Below are 23,181 nucleotides of genomic sequence, written 5' to 3' on the forward strand. Positions count from 1 at the left end.
GATTAGTTTCATTCACATGGGGGATAATCTCTGTCACTGTTGTGCTGTGCTTCGTTTCATTCACATGGGGGGGTAATTGCAGTTACCTTTAGGTTGGAGAGGCAGTTGTTGAGGAAGACGTGCCACCTGTTGAGGAACAGCTGCTTCTGGGTGACGCAAAGCAGGCACGTCACCAACGGATACAGAGCCTGAGAGAGACAGAGAGACATAGAGAGAGAGAGAGAGAGAGAGAGAGATAAGTAAACAACCCATCTTCACTTCCTCATTCCAGATCTCACCACAGTTTATTCATCTACCCACCACAACCTCCTGCACCAACAAACGATGACTTCATTGGGTGATTCAAACGTAATGTCAACATAACTGCTAGTCCCAGCCCTGTGTGTACAGGGTGCAGTGTTAGTATACTTTGTAGTGCATTATACTCCTTGTTCTAATTTCCACCTTAAAAACTCTGCTGGGTTGGAGAGATTCTGGATTATTTTTCATCCCTTTGAAGAAAGTTGTGAACCTTGTTTAATACCATTGATGTATTCTACGATTACAATGACAAAAATCATAATCATCTAAACCATTCATCAACTAAACAATCATGATGAAAAAAATAAATCAGCTCCCTTTCCTGTACAAGTGATAATAATGCTTTAAATGCATCATGATTCAATGCACCAAGTTCTAAAAACCCACATATTTAGCTAACCACTTTAAATATATTTGTAAAGCACATTTTTGAAACCACATGGCATTCCAGTGTCCTCATTCCCCTAACCGGTGAATTTAGACATTTCTTTAAAACATTCCTTCAAAGTAAATATCACTTAACAACCAGGAACTACACATACAGGAAGGGTCTGCAGTAAAACTTTACAGCTCTCTCATTGTTTGACCAAAGGAGGGGGACTGAGGACTAGACGATGTCACTGAGTCAGTGACCTAGTTTAACCTCCACTTCTATGGTAGAGAGATGCTAAAAACTCCCATTCCCTGCCAATCTTCCATATAGCAGTGGCCTGGTACAGCATTTTTCGAAGGAGAGTGGACGCCCTTCTCCATTCTCCCAAACTTGTTGCAGAAATTAAATTTATTTTCATGTCCCAGAACTTCACCAATCAAACTGTCCCGAACAAACCAGGATAAAATAAGGTGAAAAAAAACCTCAGGAACTGAACCTAAATAAAAGAGGCGCACCCCAGAGATGATGACTCACCAGAGAGTGCTTCTTCCTGGAGGACAGGTCCAGAGTGGTGTCATACAAGGTCTCCACAAAGTTCCTCAGACAGGGCACGTTCACCTCGTTCTTCACCGCCTGGAGGTACACAGGAACCAATCAACACGGGAACTTAACACATAGACTGAGCACAGGAGCTCAACACACAGACTCAATACAGGAGCTCAACACACAGCTGCAACACAGGAGCTCAACACAGAGACTCAACACAGGAGCTCTACACAGACTCAACACAGGAGCTCAACACACAGCCTCAACACATAGGATCATTATAGGGGCTAAACACAGGAGCTCAACACTCAACACCAGTTCTGAACACTGGGGCTCAACACCGGATCTCAACCCTGGGTTTCAGTAATATATGTTAAATGTGAAGGCCACAAATACATATTTAAATGTATGCTGTACATTGAGACTGTTTGTACATTCTGTGTGAACCATGTTTTTGTGTCTCTCCACCAGCTCCAAGTGATATTGGCCCAAAGGGCGAGGAATGACATCATACTGTTTTCAGTTTCCTTGTGAGTGGCATTTATGAGCTGATGAGGCAAACATCCTTTACCTGTTACTGTACATTGTTTAACCCTCGTAAAAAAAACAGCGTACCTGAGAAAGACAGACGGACGTAAGGATCAAACAAACATGACTCACCGCTGCTACTGGAACTAGGATCTCCACAAACAGCCCGGCCAGAGAGTGCTTAATGTCCTTGTCTTTGACCTCCAGAAAATACTGGGCACATTCCTGAAAGCAAAAAAAAAAAAGAACAGCAGAGTCACTCTGTGCAAAACAAGATCACACCACCCTGACACTGATTCACTGGAGCCAAAATTAGTCCTTGACTTTGGCCTGGATTCAATCAACATTAGTTTTTCAATTTGGCCTGGTTTCATTCAAAATTAGTTCTTAGGGTTGGCCTGGATTCAATCAACATAAGAGAGGCAAGGCAAACAACCAAGATGACACCAAATTATCAGTGTCACAACTGATAGTGAGTGTTTATATACAAAACTACACCATAACCATAACTTTGAGTACCATAGTAGGTGCAAGAGGGAGGTCTAGGATCTAAGTTGTAGGTGGATTTAAGAATTAAATGTATTTGTATTCCTTACAAACAACAGGCAGGTTAATTTAGGGACCTGCTGGACTCACTATACCGTATAAGTGAAAAAAAATATTAGATTTAATCATGAGTCAAATTCCGGCACAAATGTTGATCGAGTCCAAGCATATCCCACTAAATCATAATTTATGTAACATCGGAGTATTTAAATCTGCAGACAACCAAAATCTTAATACTCCTTATCATCAGCAGCAGTTGTAGAACATTCTCAGACTGTATTTGTGAAAAAATCATGACCCAGGGCAGAATTCAGCTCATTGGTGTATTAAGCTGCCGAGAATGTTTCGCATTGTCAGATCACATGGTGATTTTAGAAATTTTTTAGCCGATCTCTGTTCTATGCACACGTTATATATGTGTGTGTGTGTGTGCGTTCTTTTCTAAGAAAAGGAACAGATGGTATAGATGTCTGGCTTAACATACATTGTTTAGCAAAGCAACAAAACAAAGGTTGTTCGCCAGCTAGCAAGCTTGACTTGAAAAAATCTTTGCGCATATTTTCTGCAGTACAGCGAATCAAACATTTTTGCACATTCACATAATGGGATAAGTTCCTGTACCAACCAAACCAAGACAAAAAAAGTCAAGATTTTCCAGTATAAACAACTGGCTTTAAATGAGCAGTTTAACCACACAACAGAAACAGCTAGTAACAACACAGTTCAAAGCTCATCTAAAGAAATCACTTTTTTTTTTAGAATAACTTCTAGTTTCATCTGGATTTGCCTGGGTTCCATCATTCTTTTCCCGGCCCAACGCTGATGTTCACGCCGCCCTCTCAAAGTCAGTCCTCGCTCTGGTCTAAACCGGCCCTGAGTCCGTGACCTACAGCGTTAGGCGTGCGTTGTTCCCGCGACCGATTCTCAACTGCCCGCTTCGTTCCAGCGCGATTTCCAGACGATTCCACCGAAATCTGATGCTGGTCATAATCAGTGAGAGACTACTAGGAGGGCGGGGCCACTAGGGCCGTGGAGCAGGGCGGGGTGGGGTGGAGTCACCTGCATGAACTGGAAGGAGGCCTCGAAGTCCTCCACGGGGTACATCTTGATGCGGAAGAACTTGACGCCCATGATGAGGCTGATGGTGCTCTGCACCACGTAGGGCGTCTGCTCCTTGTGCCGCACGTCCTTCAGCTCCGCCATGAACTTCTTCTTCACCGCCGGGAACCTGCGGGGGAGAGAGAGAGACCAGGGGCCGAGGCCCAGTCAGCCTGCTAACCAGCGCGTGCTCAAAGTATGCGCTGTCCACTAAGCGTACTGTTCAGTATGCGATGGGCAGTATGAAAGAAAATATCCTACATACTATTTTCCAGCCGTATTGTGGAAGTGGGGTATGTTGTTTTGCCTTTGCGTGTTTGTGTGTGTGTGTGCATGTGTGTGTGTGTGTGTGCGTGCGTGCATGTACACACACATACACACACACACACACATACAGACAAATATAGCTACTGTTCTGGACCCTCACCTGGTACCGATGAAATTCTGTCACAGATAGTTCTCTATAGAACCAGAAATTGGTAACCAGTACAGTTAAAGCAGGTTAGAGGGGAGGACACAGGGAACCTCAACCACTAACGTTAGCCCCTTCATTTAAACTTTCATAACTCATATTAATGTTATCTGACACACACATACACAGTGATGGATGTGAGGATATTAATATTGTCCATCAGAATTATAACTTTCCGCTCCTAAAGCTGGTCAAGTGTGGCACTGCACCCAAAGCGGGACGATCCTGCAGTCAATACTAATTTCATCTTTTTACGAGGTCACAAATTATTTCGGCAGATTTGAGGGTGAGAGACCAACGGGAAGACATACAGATTAAAAACTGAAGAAGCCCGACGTCCATTTGTTTCATCCGTTCACCTACTTCAATGTTCATTTTTGTATTTAAATGTTCGTCTATTTATTCATTTTGATATCCCGAGATCAGGAAAGCACTATCAAATAAACCTCTCCGTGTACGGAAATATATAATTGAATCCCTTCAAACAAAGCTCATCTCACATTAATAATCCTTTGCTTCTCTTTGGAAACGTTATCCGTTCATTTCTTTTTTAAAAAGTCCCATTATTTATTGATCACTAAAATGCATAAATATAGACTCTATCTGCTGAGCTAAGCAGTAGATATAATCGAGCTGCTGAGTGCTGACATGGCTTCTTGTTTTATAAGGAGGAATATGAATTAAAATCCATGGAGTAAGCTGGCCTCAAGCTAACAGGAAAAACCAGCTACAGGGCGTACTGCGTGCAATGGAGGCAGTAAGATCCAAAGAATAATTGGATTTTGTTTCAACACTCACCAGCTAAGTGTAGAGAAAACATCTTAATTGGTGAGGACAACCACCTGCCCATTCGCATTGCTTTGCCGATGAACCATCAGGTGAGGGGATATTGCCCATGGAACATGCTTTTAGTGTTCAGTTAATCACCAGGTAAACTACAGGTAATGGAGGCAGCCACATTCCACCCCTGACATTCTAGAATGTCGCAGGGTAAAAAGGAAACTGCTGTTTGTCCTCCGCGCAGTGCAGTCTTTCTTGAGTTATTATCCTCAAGTGACTTAATGTCTCTCTCTCTCTCTTTCTCTCTTCCTCTGTCTCCCCCTCTCACTCTCTTTCACACCCCCCTCTCTTCCACACATCTCGCACTCCCCACTGTGTTCTCTCTCTCATTCTCTCTCTCCCTCTTCCACCTCTCTCTATCCCCCTCTCTCCGTACTGTGTTCTCTCTCTTATTCTTGCTCTGTCTCTCCCTTCCTCCCTCCAGTTTGTACTGTTAGCACAAAGGGCCAGACTAGCACTAGTATTAATGCTAGCATTAGTGCTAACACTAGCGCTAGCACTAGCACTAGAGGTAGCAATAGCAATAGCAACAGCGCTAGCCCTAGCACATGCTTGGACGCTGAGCTGGACGCACAGTACGAGCATTCCTGCCTCTCCCCATGGTCTCCTTAAGCAGGCAGACCTCCACCCTCTATCAGGGGCCAACCCTGCATGAGCTCATTATGTTAACTGCACCATATCACATTACATTAAATACGCACTGCTTTGCTGCAATGAACATTTCCATGAACTCTGAAACATGAATTTCTCCTTCTCTTTTAAAGGCAGCCATTTTGTACTGTAAACAGGGCCCCTGTATTAATCCCTAGTTTGCCGTGGATGCAGGTCTTAACCCAGCCAGTGATCTCACTTCCTGTCTCTCGTCCGCGCGGGTCGTTAGCCAAGCCAAGGAGACCGCAATTTTTTTAATTAATTTTTTTACAGCTTATTTGATTTGGCTGGACAGCATCCTTATTACGGAGCAGAATGAGCTCTGGAGAGGAACGCCTGGCCCAAATGCATCAGGCCCTCTGTGTTCCCGCTCCTACGGCACAGAGCGCTTCCTCTGGTCAATTTGTGTTCTATTAATGTGTTGAATGAAGGTTGCCAGTTCTTTGTGCACAAATCATCTTCCCCCTTTTGTCACCTGTCCTAATCAAACCTGGGGCATATGCTTTGTAAAAATAATAATTTAGACACCAGTGAGAGTACGATAGAGGTCACTATTGACTAATTTTGGAAGAAATGTTTTTTTGACTAATATTCAAAACAATTATTCTTTCATGAGACTGGGGTGTATTTTTAATAAACACATTTCCATTAAAGACTCTCTGAGATCTGTCAGATTTTTTTGCTGCAAACTTACCAAATAAAGGGAAATCCCAAACATGGCAACCCACCGTGTCTCGGCTAGGTGCTACACTATAAAGTGGATTCCCCAACATGGCAACCCCACTGTGACTGGGCTGGGCCTTACCTGGACTGAGCCACGACTCCAACGACTTCAGCGTACAGGTCGGCCACTATGTGCATGTTCCCAGTGTTGGGACCGAGGTACCTGGGAGGGGAACGTGACACACCTGTCACACGTCAGCCAATCGGACTCAAGATGCAAGAGAGGACATACACTAAACTAAAAATGTCTCCTGGAAGCACTGACAAATCCAACAGTACATACTTTACTTTCTCCTTAACCATCTGAAAAGCAGTTTTAGGGTTATTTTTTATAAAGGACTGCTGCTATAAACTGAAGACTCACCCCTCTCTGTATTTAAAGTGTCTGAATGCCAGGTTAATGACCTCCTGAATCAGGCTGTCCAGCAGCGGGTGGAGCGGGATCTAGCAAGAGGAAGATACAGAGTATCGGTCACCAACCAATAAAAATGGATACTGTTGGACCAATGTCATCAGTGACAGCCAATGACAGACAGGCAAAATTTTCCATCGTTTCATGACTGATTCAGATAGGTGGTAGAGTATTCTGTGTGGTGGTAAGGGAATGAATGTCAGTGCAGATATTCAGTCAGTGCAGATATTCAGTTCAGACGAAAACAGCACAGAATTGGCAAAAAAAAAAAACCATACCTGTTTCAAAACCTCTATAAGCACTAGAGAGAATATGAAATCAATTGCCAGATCCCTCCTTTCAAGTAGATAATCCTTCTGCTGCTCATCACTGTGACAGAGATAGAAGAGAGAGAGAGTGAGAGAGAGAGAGAGTTATGGAACAGTGTGGCAGAATCATAAGATGATCTCAAACATACGGTAAGTTATCTAACAGAGTGGCAGCGGGTAAGAGGCTCACTTCTTAGACTTGGTGTTGGCTCTGGGCCGGTACTCGTGCGACTCGTCCTCCATGCCGTTCTGTCTCTTGTACCAGTCGAACAGCGTGCGCAAGATGGAGGGGAGGCAGTACTCCGCCAGGGAGCTCATGGTGCTGATCAGCTGGGAGACAAGCAGAAAAACACGTTACACACGCACACAGAGAAACATGTCACACACACAGAGAAACACCCGCACACACAGACACACTCACAAATGCACACCTACACACACACCTGGTCAAACTGTGGGTCCTCCCCCCGTTGCAAGGATTTTGTCAGTGGCTTTTCCTGCAAAGAGAAGAAACAAAAGAAAAAGGACCGTTAGCACTTGCTAACAAAAACAAACAGCTAATAATGCTTCCAGTTCCATGCTGTTCCACTAAGTACTTGTACATTTACTGATACCAGCTGACCTCACACAACAGAACTGACAGGCATATGCAGACAGAGGCCCAGGTGTAGCAACGAGACTTACCAATCATATTTTTTGGAGATTTCTAATTGGGCCCACCTGACGCTACTAATTATCAGCTTAACAAGGTGCCTTGCTGTTGAATGAGATGTGCTTAATGTGTGTTAAGGTTGGAGTGAAAACCTACAGGACGGCAGATCTCCAGCAACAGGGTTGGGCAGTCCTGCTCTAGCTGTTGAGTGAGGTGTGCTTTGTTAAGGTTGGAGTGAAAACCTACAGGACGGTAGATCTCCAGGAACAGGGTTGGGAACCACTGAGCTCAAAGGGTCAAGACAGATCTGATCTGTGTACATCAGGGGCACTGATCTAGGATCAGGTGTCCTCTGTACCTACCCTCAGTCTTCCCACCATGAGACCAGAAGTCAAAAAACTGATCCCAGATCAGCAGTCCTACTCCGCTACGCTGTCTGAACACGGGTCCCGAGCTCCGCCCCTTCTCCGTCGCCACATTCTTTCAACGAGCGACAATTAACGAGGGGGGGGGGGGTGCTGAGGCAGGCTTTAATCACCCAGGGGGGGTGAGTTTGGGGGGGGGGGTGATGAGCGTCCCATGATCAGGCCAGGCTGGGGAGGGCGTCTCACTGTACAAGGGAGCCCCCCCTTCCTCCACCCTCCTCCCTCCTCCCTCCAGCCTCCCCGACACATTCTCTCCATTCCAGCCATAGCTTTGCCCTCCCCAGGGGAGGAGGAGGAGGAGGAAGTGTCGGCGGGACTCTTGCACGAACTTCCTGTTCGATGTGAGAGAGGGAACAGGGGCCGGTTTGGGACTGGGGGGTGGTGGGGGGCAATGTGCAGGGTGTATGAGCGGAATGCTGTCCCTCTCTCCACGGAGCACGCTATGCCAGAGATCTAAGTAAACACTTACGTGTCCTGCAGGTCAAGACTACAGAGAGAAAGAAGCAGAACCGGAATCTTCTGACATTGGAGTGAGCTCTGGAAATTTACTGCTCAACTTGACTGACTGCTGCCTCAAAAAATACTTAAACATGCTGTCTAAACTACCTTAAATAAAATATATCACAATGCGTATCTGAACATTGAAATACTAACATGTAAAAAAAAAGATGTAAAAAGAAAATGTTTGGAACATCTGCTAGCCTAAATGGGGTGTATACTGTTTCAAAGCAAATAGTAAAATAGACATAATTTAAGCAGTTTTCATTCCAAAATTATTCATTTAAATTATGATTCTATCAATTGCTCTGAAACAGCATAAACCACGCATACTCTGGTAGAGAGTTAACATTAAGCCACACTGGAAATCAAGGAAATGCATATAAGAGAGTTTATGTGGAAAAAGCACATACATAGTGAAGGCCTTGTTCTCCCTGGGGATGCTGTACATGCATCCCAGTCACCACGATGAAGCCTGACGAAGCTAAAATGCAGAGCCGATTTAATCGATTTCCAAGCCGAGGGAGAAATTCTCACGCTCCTCTCGCTCCCCCCCCAAGCTCGAACACCGCCAGCTCAGTGACTCCAAGCCAGAATCAGGCCCATGCTGCTCATTAACGTTTATGCGATCAAGCAATAATAACGTTGCAGTAAGGTCCCAGAAAAGTTTCGGGAACATTATGGTCTAGATATGGTCTAGACAAGGAACAGGAAGTACAGCACAGAAACCTTGGGGACACATCATACCAGGACATAGGGGGACAGAGATTGTCTCATGGTACCATAGATAGGGGCTAGGGACTATCTATGGTACCATGAGACTTTAATGGGCCAGTACTGTGTATGGTAAAGTGACGGTTGAAGGAGGAACTCTCTATGGTATTACAAGAGAGCTGAGGAGAAGTCTCTATGGTATTCCAAGAGAGCCAAGAGGGGAAGCCTCTATGGTATTGTACAAGAGGTGGGCTGGGAACTCTGTGGTATTGTAATAGATGTACGGGGGGAAGTCTCTGTGGTATTGTAATAGAGGTAAGGGGTGGTCTCTATGGTATTCTCAGAGAGCTGAGGGGCAAAGTCACTCAGATGGGCATATCAGGAACACATTGCCTCCTCAATGTCCTGCTATGGACTCTCGTGCAATGCATGCTGGGATAGGCTCCAGCCCAATCCCCCCCCCAGGAATACATTGGTTAGAAAATGGATGGATGGATGGACTGCCTCATCAGACTAAAAACAAGGAGAAACCTCCACCTGCGTACCTGTCCTCTATAGGCCCGGGCACCCCCGGTCTCTATGGTAATGCCTGAGAAGTGAACAGGGACATGCTCTCCGTGGTAATTAACACTAACTGAACAGCCGAGGCACGTGGGATTGCTAGCGCTCTTGCTAGCATCTGTCCAGACACCATGGCCACCCGGCTAATGAGGTTCCCCACGGACTCCATTACGGCTCCTCCCACGCAGCGACGGCTCCACCGCGGGGAGCTTTTCCCCCGAGCGCTCCAGGGAAAAGGCAACAAGAGGAACACACAGGAAAAACAGCTCCACGGCGATGGTATCTTGGCAACAAAACGCCGCCTTGGCCGAGTCTCAAAACAGGACACCCACAGACGACGCCCTCCCCAGCGAGCGAGTGTCCGCTGGACCGCCGTAGGCGCCAGCTGTCGGCCTACCGCCATTTCGGAAATCAGCACTACACCGGTCCACTAGCGGCTCCACCGTTTGTCGACATACACCCTCCTAACATACGCCACGTGCTTACTGAACATAATGCAACCCTACATCTGTGGTAACATGCAAGCTTGTTCTTACTCTCTCACACTAAACGAGAGACTGCAGAGGGAAGCGGAGGAAGCCATTTTCTCCGGGGTTAAAACATTCGTCGAGCTCAGCGGCCCGGCTCGCTGTGGGGTCCAGACAAATGCACTTAAAGATAATTACTTCCTGTTGCGATTAAAGCCGCCCCTGAGCTTGTCCTCCCGTCCATAAAGAGAGATCCTGCCCCCATTCCCCTCTAATGGAATTAGGCATCAATGCTCGACGGTAAGTGCTAGTGGTGAACCGTTTTTTTTTTTTTTTTTCAAACAGCAGGTCCCGATAAGGCAACCGTATGGGCACCCAAAACGCCTCACTTCCTGCTCACGGTTGACGTTAGCGCAGGCTACGTGATGCTAACTAGCAGACGCTGGAGCAGCCGAAGCCTTGAGACTGCAGTGTGCAGGAAGCGCACGACAGAAAGTTATCTCTGAATAAAATGGTATTTAAAACCCGATTGTTAGCCATTCATGACGCCCGAGTGACTTTAAGGAAAAACATTCTGCTATTTCAGTTGCATGCGGAAATGAAACCATGGCAACAGACTTCTTCACAGTGCTCTGTCGTGCTGCGTGTGGGCTGTCAAGTTTTCCAAGCCATCAGTCTTAATAATAACCCCCCCCCTCTCCCCCCCCCAAAATCAATAGGCAATGTTAAAAACCTTGCAATCCCAATTCATGTTATTTCCCGATTTTTTAAACACTCTTGAGATCTCAGCACCGTCAATGTTGTCTTTGTTATGCAACAACTAATAAAGCTGGTTAAAAACCACTATACAATCATTATGTGCTGGTAAAAAAAAAAAAAAAAATTACATTACATTGCAGTAATTTTTTAGCAGACACTCCTATTCAAAGCAACTTACACAACTTTTTACATAGCATTTACATTGCATCCATTTATACAGCTGGATACACAGTATACTGAAGCAATGCAGGTTAAGTACCTTGCTCAAGGGTACAACGGCAGTGTCCTACCCGGGAATCAAACCTTTAGGTTTGAGAGACCAGCTCCTTACCCATTACCGCCGCCCACATAAAAAATAACATTTTTTGGAGCAGACAGACATGGTTTCTCAGCTTGTAACACCAGACTGAACCAGGACATGCACACCGAGACAAATCGATTCCCCCTGAATGATGACAGCAATTGAAGAATGCCTTGGAAAGCAGATCTGTGACGAGGCACTTGGAGTTGAACCCATCGGTTACTATGTCCTTATTTTGACTGTACATTTGTGTTCTGGTATCCTACATGCTTTTGAGTGTCTCTAAACTGCCCCTTGGGGGCAATGAAGAGCTCAAGGCTAATTGATTGGCTGTTCCATCTCCCTACCTTTGAAACCTTCCAATTTGATGCATGTTCTTAAATTCATTAAGGGTCATGTTTTGAAAATGAATTAAGGGGCGTGGCCTAAGACTATACAGCGGCAATGGATGTTCTGTGCTGTAGTAAAACACCAACCCAACCCTCCTGTAGTTCAGAAGCAGAGAGGACAGGAGGAAAGCAGGAACTAAGCATCTGGTGGGTCCCTGCATATGCAACTCAAAGGCTTTTAAATATTTTTACAAGAAAGTTTGCAACTTTGAATAAAGTTATGAGTTATACTTTTTGATAGAGGCTGATGCCACTCTTGGCTCCCGTGTGCAAACACTAGTTCTCCTAAGAGCGTCTCTCTTTGATATTCTCTGAGTCAAAGCTCCTCGGCGTGGTCATGTGACCGGCGGGGAGACTCACCAGCGGCTCGGCCATGATGATGCGGATCTTGCGCTCGGACACGCCGGTGAAGTTGGCGAAGAGGCTCTTGAGCACGTACTCGCCCGGCTTGCTCTCGGGGTCCACGGCGACGGTCGTCATGGCTGCCGGTCCTCTGCGGTCTCCCGGGGCGACGGAGGCGGGGGGCGGCGGCGGCTTGCTGTACCCGTTTCCGACCGGCGACGCTGCGGGACACACACACACACACACACGGAGCTCAGCGACCAAAGCGGAATGTTTCCTACGGGCTGCGACCCCGAGAGGTTCCACACGCGGAGCGGCTTCCCACCGTACGCAGAGGAAGCCAAACAGAACTGCGCCTTCCCGCAACTTTCCCCTGACCTCTGACCTTTCCCAGGTTCCTTTGCATGCGGTCTGATAAGCACTTCCTTCCAGCAAAGCTATAAATACACTGACGGCTGTGGAAAAAAATAAAAGCCTGTCACAAACAGAGTCATCTGAAGAGGAAGATATAATGGATGATTTTCCGATGCAAGCATACCTTTGTAGGTGGGAACTCAAAACCTTAAAGCTAAAAGCCAGCAACATGGAGGCACCCAATAAATGTTTTTCTTATTTATAGTTAACCTAACCAGGAACTCTTTCTGAAGTGGCAACCTGGGGAATAACACCCGTTCTCTTTCAAAAGAATTTGTCAGGATAATTTAGTGCTATAATAATATTTAGTGCTAAAATAATAATGTTCTCGGCTGAACATTCTAATGCTGATGCAACAATCACTACTGGTGAAAACAATGTGTTCTAGAACACTGGCTTCGAATTTTGGAGAAAAAGAAAACATGCCTACTCTACAAAGGGTTAAAATAAAGTCCCAGCATTTAAACTGGCAGGAGAATGAATGCGTGTCCACAACCTGGATTCCCTACCAGGTAAATTCGACTCTGGGAAAAGCGGTGTGGTAATGGGCAGTTTACTGACCCAAGGCGGTCGACGGTCAGTCCGATAAGCGCGACACAGACGCTGTTTTTCCATTAACGTGTGAACGCGGCATCAGCCAGCCACACCCCTTGAATTCTGCTCGTGAACCAAAACACCACCCGAGCCAGCCGAGGCTTTCATCTCTTTACGCTCTCTCAGCGGTGATGTCATCACCCTTTGGCAAGAGGAAAACATTTCCCAGTGTTTCCTCAGCGCTACAATTGTACATGAGTCAAAACGATCATCTAAAAGAAGAAATAGGCCTCTTGGCCTAGACCCAAACCTATTTGAAGCATGCCAAAATAAAACTGGCATTCCTTGCAACAAAAAAAAAAGCCCAAAGAAACAGAAATAAACATTACATCACACAGACTGTTTATCCCTGACAGTATACTACTGTGTGCTGCTGTTGGGAGATGCTCCAAGCCCTGTCTCCGGGCTCCCAGAATGCATTGCGGTGGCCTGGTGAGTGTGTTTGATGTATTACCGAGCCGGAGGAGATTACAGTCTCTGCGTCTCTTAGTTTGCCCACGCCCACACCAGCTGACCCTGGGGGAAGCAGGTGGGCGGGAGAAGCCTTGGATACAGAACAAGCCAGATAAACGCATTTCTGTTGACAGCCAGGACCAGACAAATATCAGCCGGGTGGCCGTGCTGGCTTAGAAACGCTCAGATAAATTAATGCCGGGAGCCAGTCTCTCTGAATTAAGGCCCCTGCAATGCAGGCTTGTTTTTGAACATGGCCATTCAAGAGAGAAGGGTAAAAGAAGGGTTGTGTCAGATGCCATAATTATCTGCGTGCCAAAATGGAATGTCCTCACCCATTATGCACCTGTGATGTCATAATGTCATATCGGACATTCCAGAATCCTCAAGACTCCGACGGCGCATCAGTGAAAACCTGCAGTGTAATAACTATGTTCTCTATTGGTGCTTCAGGAAAGAATAAATCAATAACAAAGAATACAAATCCAGGTCTCTGACAGTACCTGTAATTTAAACAAATCAACAATCATCTTATAGTTAGAAGGCTCTTTAAATACTGAGATGGGCATCAGTGGTAATCCCGTGAATCCAGTGATTAAGGAAAACATTCCGGTGATCTGATCTTACATTAACACTGCCTGGTCCAGCAACAGCAGGGAGGGAGGGGGAGGGGAAGAGAGAGATGGATCGAGAGAGAGAGAGAGAGAGAGAGAGAGATCACAGATGCAACAGAAACCCTGTTTTTTTTAATCAGGCTGAACCCTCGTTAACCCCTGAGAGAAAGGAAAGCTCCTCCCACATGCGAGGCATCTGTCTGTGACATCATGGCAATGACATCACCGTTTCCCCCAGTGGAAAGCGTGTGGGATGTACAACTGGGCATCCTGGATGGGGGGCAGTGTTTTTGTAAACAGGACCATGGTGATAAACGACACCAGACTCCTGTGACAAGGCTGAGGCAGGTCCAGAGATTACCAGCTGTGATGTAAATACAGGTTTTTCCTACAGGAAAATGCTTCACGGACATTTTTGCATCCTGGAAAAACATAATGTTTCCACAAGATCTTTAGGGGTTAGCTGAAAGTCAAGGAAGCGTTTCTTTTTGTCTTTTCACAAACACGTCACTTAAAACTAACCTGACACCAGTTCACAACATTGTTGGAAGACTGCGCTTTAGCAGGAAGATGAGAAAGACAAAAAGAAACAAAAAGAAATGTTTTTGATTCACTGCAACCTCCCTGCACAATCGCTTGCTTACTGCAAGGTTGTCAAAAGTTGTAATAAGTTTTTAGTGCTGTCCGAGTGTGCTCTGGGATTTCACCTCAAAGCACTTTCTCTGTCAAATCCAGTCCAATATTGCTACACTGCCGCAGGGCAACCATCTCTCTTCATACCACTCAAACACCACCTGCGAGATATTAAATTCGCCCAATCAATACCGGGCTGTGTGTGCCACCGCACAAGGACCAGCGCTCTGATAGGAGCGATGATGACTACCTTAGGGAGCCCCTGCCCCGGCAGTAACGCGAACGAAGCGCGGTTTAGATTAGCTGTCGACGGCGTCCCTCATCATAAATCAAGCGCACTCCAATCAAACCGCTCTCCCAGCATTTCTGCAGCAAGGGGCTATGAGGAGACCCTTTTAAAACGGCTCCTCTAAGAGAGAAAGCAATTAAAGCCCCTCCCACCCCGGAATTCACCACGGGCCAATTAAATTTAACGAACCCCCGAACACGCTCCAGAATGACCCGTCTTCCTGAGGCTCCAGCCTCCGCTTAGAAAAAGGTCAAAGGGCACCAGCAGAGACTCAGCACTACAGCCATGAGCGCATCAGTGACCTCCCCTCTGCCGACAAGACGGAGGACCAATCAGCTGCAAGGGATTCAAACGGAAACGTTCCATTTTTATAGGACCAATCAGATCTCCCGCTCCTAAATCATTCGGTAACTGAAGTGCTGGTGCTGTGCTTGCATTGTTTTGAAGGGAAGGGAAACCGTCACTTGCTTTGGTCTGTGTTTCTCCGGATAATTGTTTCTGAGAAACTTAAGCACAAGAGAATAATAGGACAATAGCACAGCGATGTTAAGGAGCGTTCAGTGAAAACCACAAGAATACAGAGAGAATGAATTGAGCCATGAGATTAACTTGTGATTAGAATGTTCTTAACTGAACATTCTAATGCTGATGTAACGATCACTACTTGTAATGGAAAGCAATGGAGTTCTAGAACGCTGACCTCGAACTTAGAAAAAAAACATTCCAAAAAACCTAGTCTTCAAAGGGTTACTGAGAGCACAGGATCAATCTTGATAGAGCACAGACCAGCCAGTTTACGGGGTTGCAAGGGCCTCTATGGTAAGAGTCAGCATCACATAGCATGGCATAAACCTGGTAGGATACTCAAGCAAAAAAATTTTTCAAAACATGCTTCTCGCCAATGACCCTCGCCTGAGCAGCATCGGAATGAACTCAATCCCTGACGACGACGGTCATAAATCACAATATACAAAGCAGAAAGAGCGCGTGCTCGTCCCAAAATTAATGTCTGATGTCTGATGAAAAAACTTGGTCGATTGAGACATCACATTTGGTAATAAATAAATTTGGCAATAGGGAACATTGTGCACATTTTCGCCACAAATCACAATATACCCACCAGTGACTGACAACTGGCCCCCCGGCAAGACGCGACCAGGAGACCAGCGCACCCATTCAAATGATCACAGGACTAATCTACCGAAACTCCTGCACACAGCCAGACACGGTCTGATTGGCTGATGAACCGGGGGGGGGGGGTGAAACTGGTAACCAGGTTTCTACAGAATGACTCAGCACGAGACTACGCCGGCATGTTGATGTCCCATAAGTCTCGGTTCCGGTCGATACGTTCAGGCCGCGTCTCGTGTTCGTTTCTCGTTCGCCCCCCCCCCCCCCTCGTGTCCAATCGGTGATGTCGCTCCTCCGGAACGAGCCGGGAACAATCCTCGCATTCCCGTGGCGCTCCGAAACGGGACGGGAACGCCGGCCTCCCGTCGCGGTCACACAGCCGTGCTGAAACTGTGGCCCGTCACGGGGGAACGAGAGCCTAAATCAGCAACGCTGGGAGGACACGGGACAAGCATCGCTATGACAACGAGCCAACAAATCACAGCTGCCCCAAAAAAAAAAAACTCAGCAGCAGTGTTCGCACCTCGACTGACTGACCAGCTGACACAAAACGTTCACAAAACGTTCTCAGAAGGTTCTCACAACGTTGCCGCTAACATTGACAAGACATTGCAGCAACGTTGCGAGGACATTTTTTTGTTTGCCGGGCGATCTGTGCTGGAATGAAAGAATGTTTGGCTGTGAAGACCTGTCGAGCCGCAGCCAATCGGATCGTGTCTGGCTGTGTGCGGGAGTTTTGGTAGATTAATCCAGAAATCATTTGAAGTGGTGCGCTGGTCTCCTGGTCGCATCGTGCCAGAGGCACAATTCGCAGCTTAATAAATAAAAATATGGAGATATTGCATTGTAAATAAACCACTGAAATATGTTTTAAATATGAGGACATGGAAAATGTATTACAATTTACTGTAGCATTATTGTTTTTAGGGTATGAATGTCTGTGAACTCATGATAAAAAAAATAAATAACTTTTCGGTAAAATTTACTGAAAAAGATTCCATTTTAATTGATTACATAAATTACATTTGTCTTCATGTGGCATATATCTGATTTTACCTCTTATTAATGACTGCGGGCTAAACTCAAGAAAGCAGACACGGGTTCGATTTCTCCGGACCCGATATGAATCGCGTCTGGAGGGAGTCTGGGTCGGGTCCTGCCGGTATCGGATCTGACTTCCTGTCGGCAACATTCTACTGACAAACGGCATCTCATAATACGCGTGCGGAAGATGCCAGACAAGCCGTTGTTAAGCTGGTTGTCAGGTCAGATTGAAAACTAGCAGAAATGGTGCCTAGACACACATAATTGGATGATAACATGTTACAAATCAAGTGACAAACGCGTGTATGGGCCATGCAGACCTCTGACCGATCAGCCGTAATGGGACAGGAGGTTGAACAGGGCCCTAAGTTTTGGGGGTGGGGCGGTAGGCGGGGGCATGGAAAGCCGTGTATCTGATACAGGTGTGTACCCCCTCCCCTCCCTGTCCCCCTCTCCTCCTCTGGTCTGAGTCTAGACTGTGCAACTGTAAATAGCTCTTTACATCATAAATTCGGGGGCGGGGAAAGTGGGGGGGGTTACCATGGAAACGATAACGAGCGGCACTGAGAGAGGGTTCCAGATGTTCAGACCCAGAAAATAAAGGGCCAGTGTGGAAGGTCACAGCGGGGACGGCAGAGGCCGCACCCCCAACGCAAACAGTCCAAGCGAAGGTGGGGTCGACGGTCACCACGGAAACGGATGATGTCATGCCATCCCGGAAAAAGGAGGAGAGGGAGAGAAAGAGAGAGGTCCGTGGAAAACGGTGGGTTCGGTGGGATATGAATCCACAGACGCCATTACGGAGGACAGGAAGAAAGAGAGGAGGGAAAACGACACTGCATTCAGAGCCAAAACATTCCGTCTGCAGCGCAGAGGATCACTACTGAGAGGGGCAGTGTAGTACAATGTAACTGTAACTCAGAGGCTGCCAGTTTGAATCCCAGGTGGGGCACTGCAGTTGTACCCTTGCCCAAGGTACAGAACCTGAAATGCTTCAGTAAATATCCAATCTATAAATGGATTGTGCTTTATAAAACCCTACAGTCTAAATTGCACGATATGCAGGTACCTGTCCAGAAGGTGAATGAGTGTGAATAACTATACAGGGTGGAAGAGTCACAGGTACAGCAAAAACTGCAAAGAAAGCAGGAAGCCTCAATCCATCATCGGCTTGGTGCACTTCAAACGCAATCCATGCCTGCAACGCAAGGGTCCCGGTACAAGACCGAGACCCAACCCTCCTCATTTTGGGCAGTATGATCTCCTGTGGGACCCCCCTGTGGCTCCTGGGGTCTGGACTGCATCTGTAAGCTGAGGTAGAGCCCCAGTGGGGGGTGGGGGGTGTGGAGGGGTCTGGTTCAGGACCAGACTGAGGTGAAAGGAACAGCAGTGTGTGCAGAGAGCAGGAAAAACACACACAGGGCCGAGGTGAGCCTGTGTGTTTATATTCCAAGGCTGTGCAGCATTGTTGTCATAGCGGCGTGCGTCATGCTAATAGATGTGGCGAGCGCTAGCATCAGAACCTCCTCCATCCCTCCCTCCCTCTCTCTCTCTCCCTCCCACCTCCCCTCTTTCCTGTCTCACTCCCTCCATTGATGCCCTTCCTCTCTCCTTCTCTCCCTCCATTGATGTGCTCCCCCCTCTCTCTCTCTCTCTCTCTCTCTCTCTCCCCTCCCCTGCATCACAGCAGATAAATGTCTTTGTCTGGGAAAAACAAAGCTGCCTTCCTGCTACCACCCATACAGATTGGCTGTGAGGTGCCCGGTGAGCTGTGATTGGCCGAGAGGCGCCCGGTGGGCTGTGATTGGCTGAAAGAGGCCCAGCCCTTGCAGTGGGGGGCAGGGGGGGTCGGAGCGAGGCTGAAAACAGACACAGCGGGGGCTAAACGCTGACACCGCGTCAGTGCTGGAGCACAGAGGCTCTGCCGCAGAGCCCGCGAATAAACCACACACACACACACACACACACACACACACACATGCTCACACACGCACGCACGCACGCACGCACACACACACACACACACACACCGCAGTGCACACACTCCCTCACACACACACACACACACACACACACACTCACACACACACATGCTCACACACACACGCACGCACGCACGCACACACACACCACACACACACCACACACACACACACACCGCAGTGCACACACTCCCTCACACACACACACACACACTCACACACACCGCAGCAGAGCACACACACATACACACACACACACACACACATGCTCACACACACGCGCACGCACGCACGCACACACACACACCGCAGTGCACACACTCCCTCACACACACACACACACTCACACACACCGCAGCACAGCACACACACATACACACACACACACACACACACACGCAGACCAAACACCACAATAAAAGGGAGGCTTCCTTACGGCCAGGAAAACAACAGCAGCTCTGTGAGCTTCTCCCAGTGACACAGCAGGAGCCTGGCTACCCAGATAACTGCTCCCCTGCACAACCAAAAACCTGGATAACTGGTCCCCCGCACAACCCCATACCCAGGTAACTGCCCCATTACACAACCTCCTATGAGCATAATTGCGCCCCTACACAACCCAAAACACGGGGTACTTAGTCCCTTGCAGCCCAAGTCATCTCTGCAGCTAACCAACTGCCTACAGGCTGCTACCTGGCCTATGGGTCACTCACAGCCTACTGACTGGCTAACTGGTCACCGGTAACTGGCCTTCCCAACCAGCCGGTCCCCAGCATCCGCACCAACGCTCCACTGTCCTTAGATTGCATCACCGTGTTATTTAACAGAGGTCAGTCCTGCTAGCCGTTAGCCGCGGCGTGCCCCAGCAGCGCGGGCAGTGCCCCCCAAGCGTGGCTACGGCAGCCCTCATTGGCTGCCTGAGGCCGTGCCGTTTACCACCGTGCGCTGCGTGGTGCGCGCCAGCGCCCTTCGGCTAACTGACGCCGGGCCCGGCGACCCCAAATATGAGGAAGGGCAAGATCGTACGACACCAGATCCCATCAGTCAATGCTACAGGAACAGCCCTCTAAAATTCTAATTCAAATTCCAAATGCTTTATTGGCATGACATATTCTGAAATATGTATTGCTAAAGCGCAATGGTCAATCAGAATTATAACAACAATGATGAAAAGGGAATAACAATAACAGTGAATATGAAGATTAAAATATGACAGTGTATTAGTATCTCTCTCTCTCGTGCTCTCTCTCTTTCTCTTTCCTCTCTATCTTTCATTATGTAACAACGTTGATCTGGTGGGGGTTGTGAAGGTCCCAGAGAAGGACAGAGGACGGCAGCTGTGTCCCCATCCTCCCCAAAGAGAACACCTCACCCCCGGCCCCGATACCTGCCAGTCTCACAGGGGGCGGGGGGGGGGGGGGAATCACGAAACAGGGTAAACACCACGTCCCCAAACAGGGACGCAGAGAGAGAGGGAGAGAGAGATAAAGAGAGAGAGAGAGAGGGAGAGCGAGAGAGGGGTAAACACTACGGCCTCAAACGGATGCAGAGAGAGAGAGCGCGAGAGATTGAGATAGAGTGAGTGTGAGAGAGATAGAAAGAGGGAGTGAGAGAGAGATAGAGAGTAATAACCCAGTGTTTTTTTAATCAGGCTGAACCTTCGCTAACCCCATTAACCCGACTGCCTTGGTGAACAAGCACTATTTACAATCTGCGCCATCGTGATGAGATGGAGGCAGCTCAGAGAGAGAGGGAAGGAGAGAGAGGGAGGGAGAGAGAGGGAAGGAGGGAAGGAGAGAGAGAGAGAGAGAGAATGAAACAGGGAATAAAGCAGGAAACTGTACCGGTGGGTTCAGTGACTGCACATAGCACAACAACTGCTGCCCGACCACGGACAGCTCCACAGTCACAGACAACTGTACACGAACCACACAACAGCAGCCACATCATCAGGGACACGCCACATCATCAGGGACACGCCACATCATCACGCACAGCCGCGTGAGAACTGCGTGAGAACCTGCCACATAGACAAAGGCAGCCCTGGACGACAGGCGGTGTTTTTTTCCCCCTGCAGACTGAGGGCTGATGCCGCTCGCCACCGTTAGCCGCTCGCCACCGTTAGCCGCAGACCCAGCCCCCCCCCCCCCCCCCCACACCGCCGTACTCACCGCTGCTCCATGACTTGAGCAGGGACTTGATGCTGATCTCGAAGAACCCGGAGTCCTGCTGGCTTGCCATGGCTGCCACATGGAGAGAGCGAGGGGGGGGGGGGGAGAGACCGGGACCGGGACTCGGATCGAGACCGGGGCGGGCGGAGGGGGGGATGGGGCGAACGGGACCGGACCGGACCGGACCGGACGTCACCTGCTGGGCACGAACGCGGACGCGGCTGAGCGAAGCCGAAAATCGCCTCCTTCCCTTCCAACGCGAGATGCTGCTCTCCTCTCCTCTTCCTGACGGCGCTTTCTCTCTCTCTTCCTCTCTCACTCCCCCTCCCTCACTGAGCTCGCTCTCACGCTCTCTCTCTCCCTCACTCACACGCTCGCTCTCTCTCTCTCTCTCTCTCCCAGCAGGCAGTGATGCTCTCTCGCTCGCTCACAGGCAGTGATGCTCGCTCGCCCTAAATGACGAGGCAGGCTGGGAGACCAGGAACCAATCCTCTTAGCAGAGAGAGCAGCTGATAAGAAGTGCCCTTGATCACTGCAGCGTGCGCGTGTGCGTGTGTGTGTGTGCGTGCGTGTGTGCGTGTGTGTGTGTGTGGCAGAACGGGAAAGGGGGGTGGGAGGTGGGGGGATATGACGATGAAGGTGACTGAGAAGAGGATGAGGGGGAGGTGTTTTGGGAGAGACTCCCCTCACACAAGAGATGTACAGGCACTGTGTCCTGCTAACAACAAGCTGTGCAGTTACTCATCATTTATTACTCTCTTTCACAACACCAGCATGCTCCACGCTGATACCTACTGTACACACAAACACACTGGCCCAGTGAACCTGTGTGTGTGTGTGTGTGTAAACTGTCCGAGAGCAAGCATGCCTTACTGTGCCATGCATATGCGTATACATTATGTGTATGTACACGCATGCTATTTGTGCATGTTCGTGTGTGTTTGTGTGTGTGTACAAGCATATGGTAATTCAATGGTGTCCTGCAGCGTGCTATTGCTAAGAACAACACACTGGTTTACACAGCGCTGGAGCACACTGCAACCGAACCAAGCCCAGTCCAGCTGACTGCCTTCACTACAGAATCACAGTGACTGCAGACAGAGACGTTAAAAAACATCACCTACATGCAGTGCAATGAGCTACCTGCTCAACTGACAAGTATTATATTTGTATTACAGCACTTAAACAGTTAAGCGTTCTCCGTAGTTTTTTGTTCGTCCCCATCGCGCTCCTGCGTCGCCTGTGTTTAACCCCTCACGCGCACAAAGAGGCGCCGACAACCGCAATAAACGTAAACGTTTAAAAAAAACGCCCGTCGCCAGGGCGACGGAGGCGCGCTCAAGGTCAGCGCTGCGTCACCGGAGCGCTCTTTGACAGGGCCGGCGCAACCGCGTTCACGCGAGCGGGCAATCCGCCAAGCGAGATAAAGGAGGGTTTAGTCGCATAATTACCGTCAAGATTTTTAAAAATAAATAAATAACTCGCAAGGTCGGTTCGATCAAATTCCACCCACGGAAAATGTTCACGAAAAATTAGCCGGCCAGCTCCTTAATCCCTTTTTATGAAATGCCCACCAATGCCTGCTCCTTCGCTGAACATCGTGCTGCTTCAGCATCCCTGCCGACTTGTTTGTCAGGTTTAAAGGTAAGATCACACCCCATCGTGGACAGGTGTTTATTAATAGACACGCGATACAATAGCTCTCGACTCCCTGAGTTTTCTTCGGCCTGCTCGGCGCCTTAACAGGAACAATAGCAGTAATTGGCTGTCACAGGCCTTGGGGCTATCCTCTGTAACACGAGATGAACGTTAACTTCACACGAACGTGTAAATAATCATTTTTTAAAAAGTGTTAAACTGAGCATTCGAAACACAACACCAGGCTACTCCGCAAATACTTCCGATGACCGACCAATCAGGGACTATTCCCATGGTGTTTTATTACCACTTA

At 48.1% G+C, this 23,181-nt stretch overlaps 1 protein-coding gene across 11 annotated transcripts in view; it reads right to left on the reverse strand.

Annotated features, from left to right (window-relative positions):
* The window catches only part of fryb (furry homolog b (Drosophila)), an 84,632-nt gene that overhangs the window by 44,420 nt on the left and 17,031 nt on the right, over nucleotides 1-23,181 (reverse strand). For 9 of the 11 annotated variants that reach the window (XM_035433973.1, XM_035433971.1, XM_035433967.1 and 6 more), the window contains exons 2-11: nucleotides 11,924-12,126; nucleotides 7,241-7,294; nucleotides 6,988-7,127; nucleotides 6,768-6,858; nucleotides 6,442-6,521; nucleotides 6,160-6,240; nucleotides 3,353-3,521; nucleotides 1,880-1,972; nucleotides 1,208-1,306; nucleotides 87-188 (exon numbers count right to left, since the gene is read on the reverse strand). In XM_035433973.1, the coding sequence (XP_035289864.1) occupies nucleotides 87-188; nucleotides 1,208-1,306; nucleotides 1,880-1,972; nucleotides 3,353-3,521; nucleotides 6,160-6,240; nucleotides 6,442-6,521; nucleotides 6,768-6,858; nucleotides 6,988-7,127; nucleotides 7,241-7,294; nucleotides 11,924-12,126 (1,112 nt within the window). Of the gene's footprint in view, nucleotides 1-86; nucleotides 189-1,207; nucleotides 1,307-1,879; nucleotides 1,973-3,352; nucleotides 3,522-6,159; nucleotides 6,241-6,441; nucleotides 6,522-6,767; nucleotides 6,859-6,987; nucleotides 7,128-7,240; nucleotides 7,295-11,923; nucleotides 12,127-21,230; nucleotides 21,490-23,181 lie in introns of those variants that run through there. The other 2 variants (XM_035433975.1, XM_035433972.1) reach the window with 1 other exon arrangement.

The sequence above is a fragment of the Anguilla anguilla genome, chromosome 9 (assembly GCF_013347855.1).
Source record: "Anguilla anguilla isolate fAngAng1 chromosome 9, fAngAng1.pri, whole genome shotgun sequence".
In the NCBI taxonomy this organism is placed as follows: domain Eukaryota; kingdom Metazoa; phylum Chordata; class Actinopteri; order Anguilliformes; family Anguillidae; genus Anguilla; species Anguilla anguilla.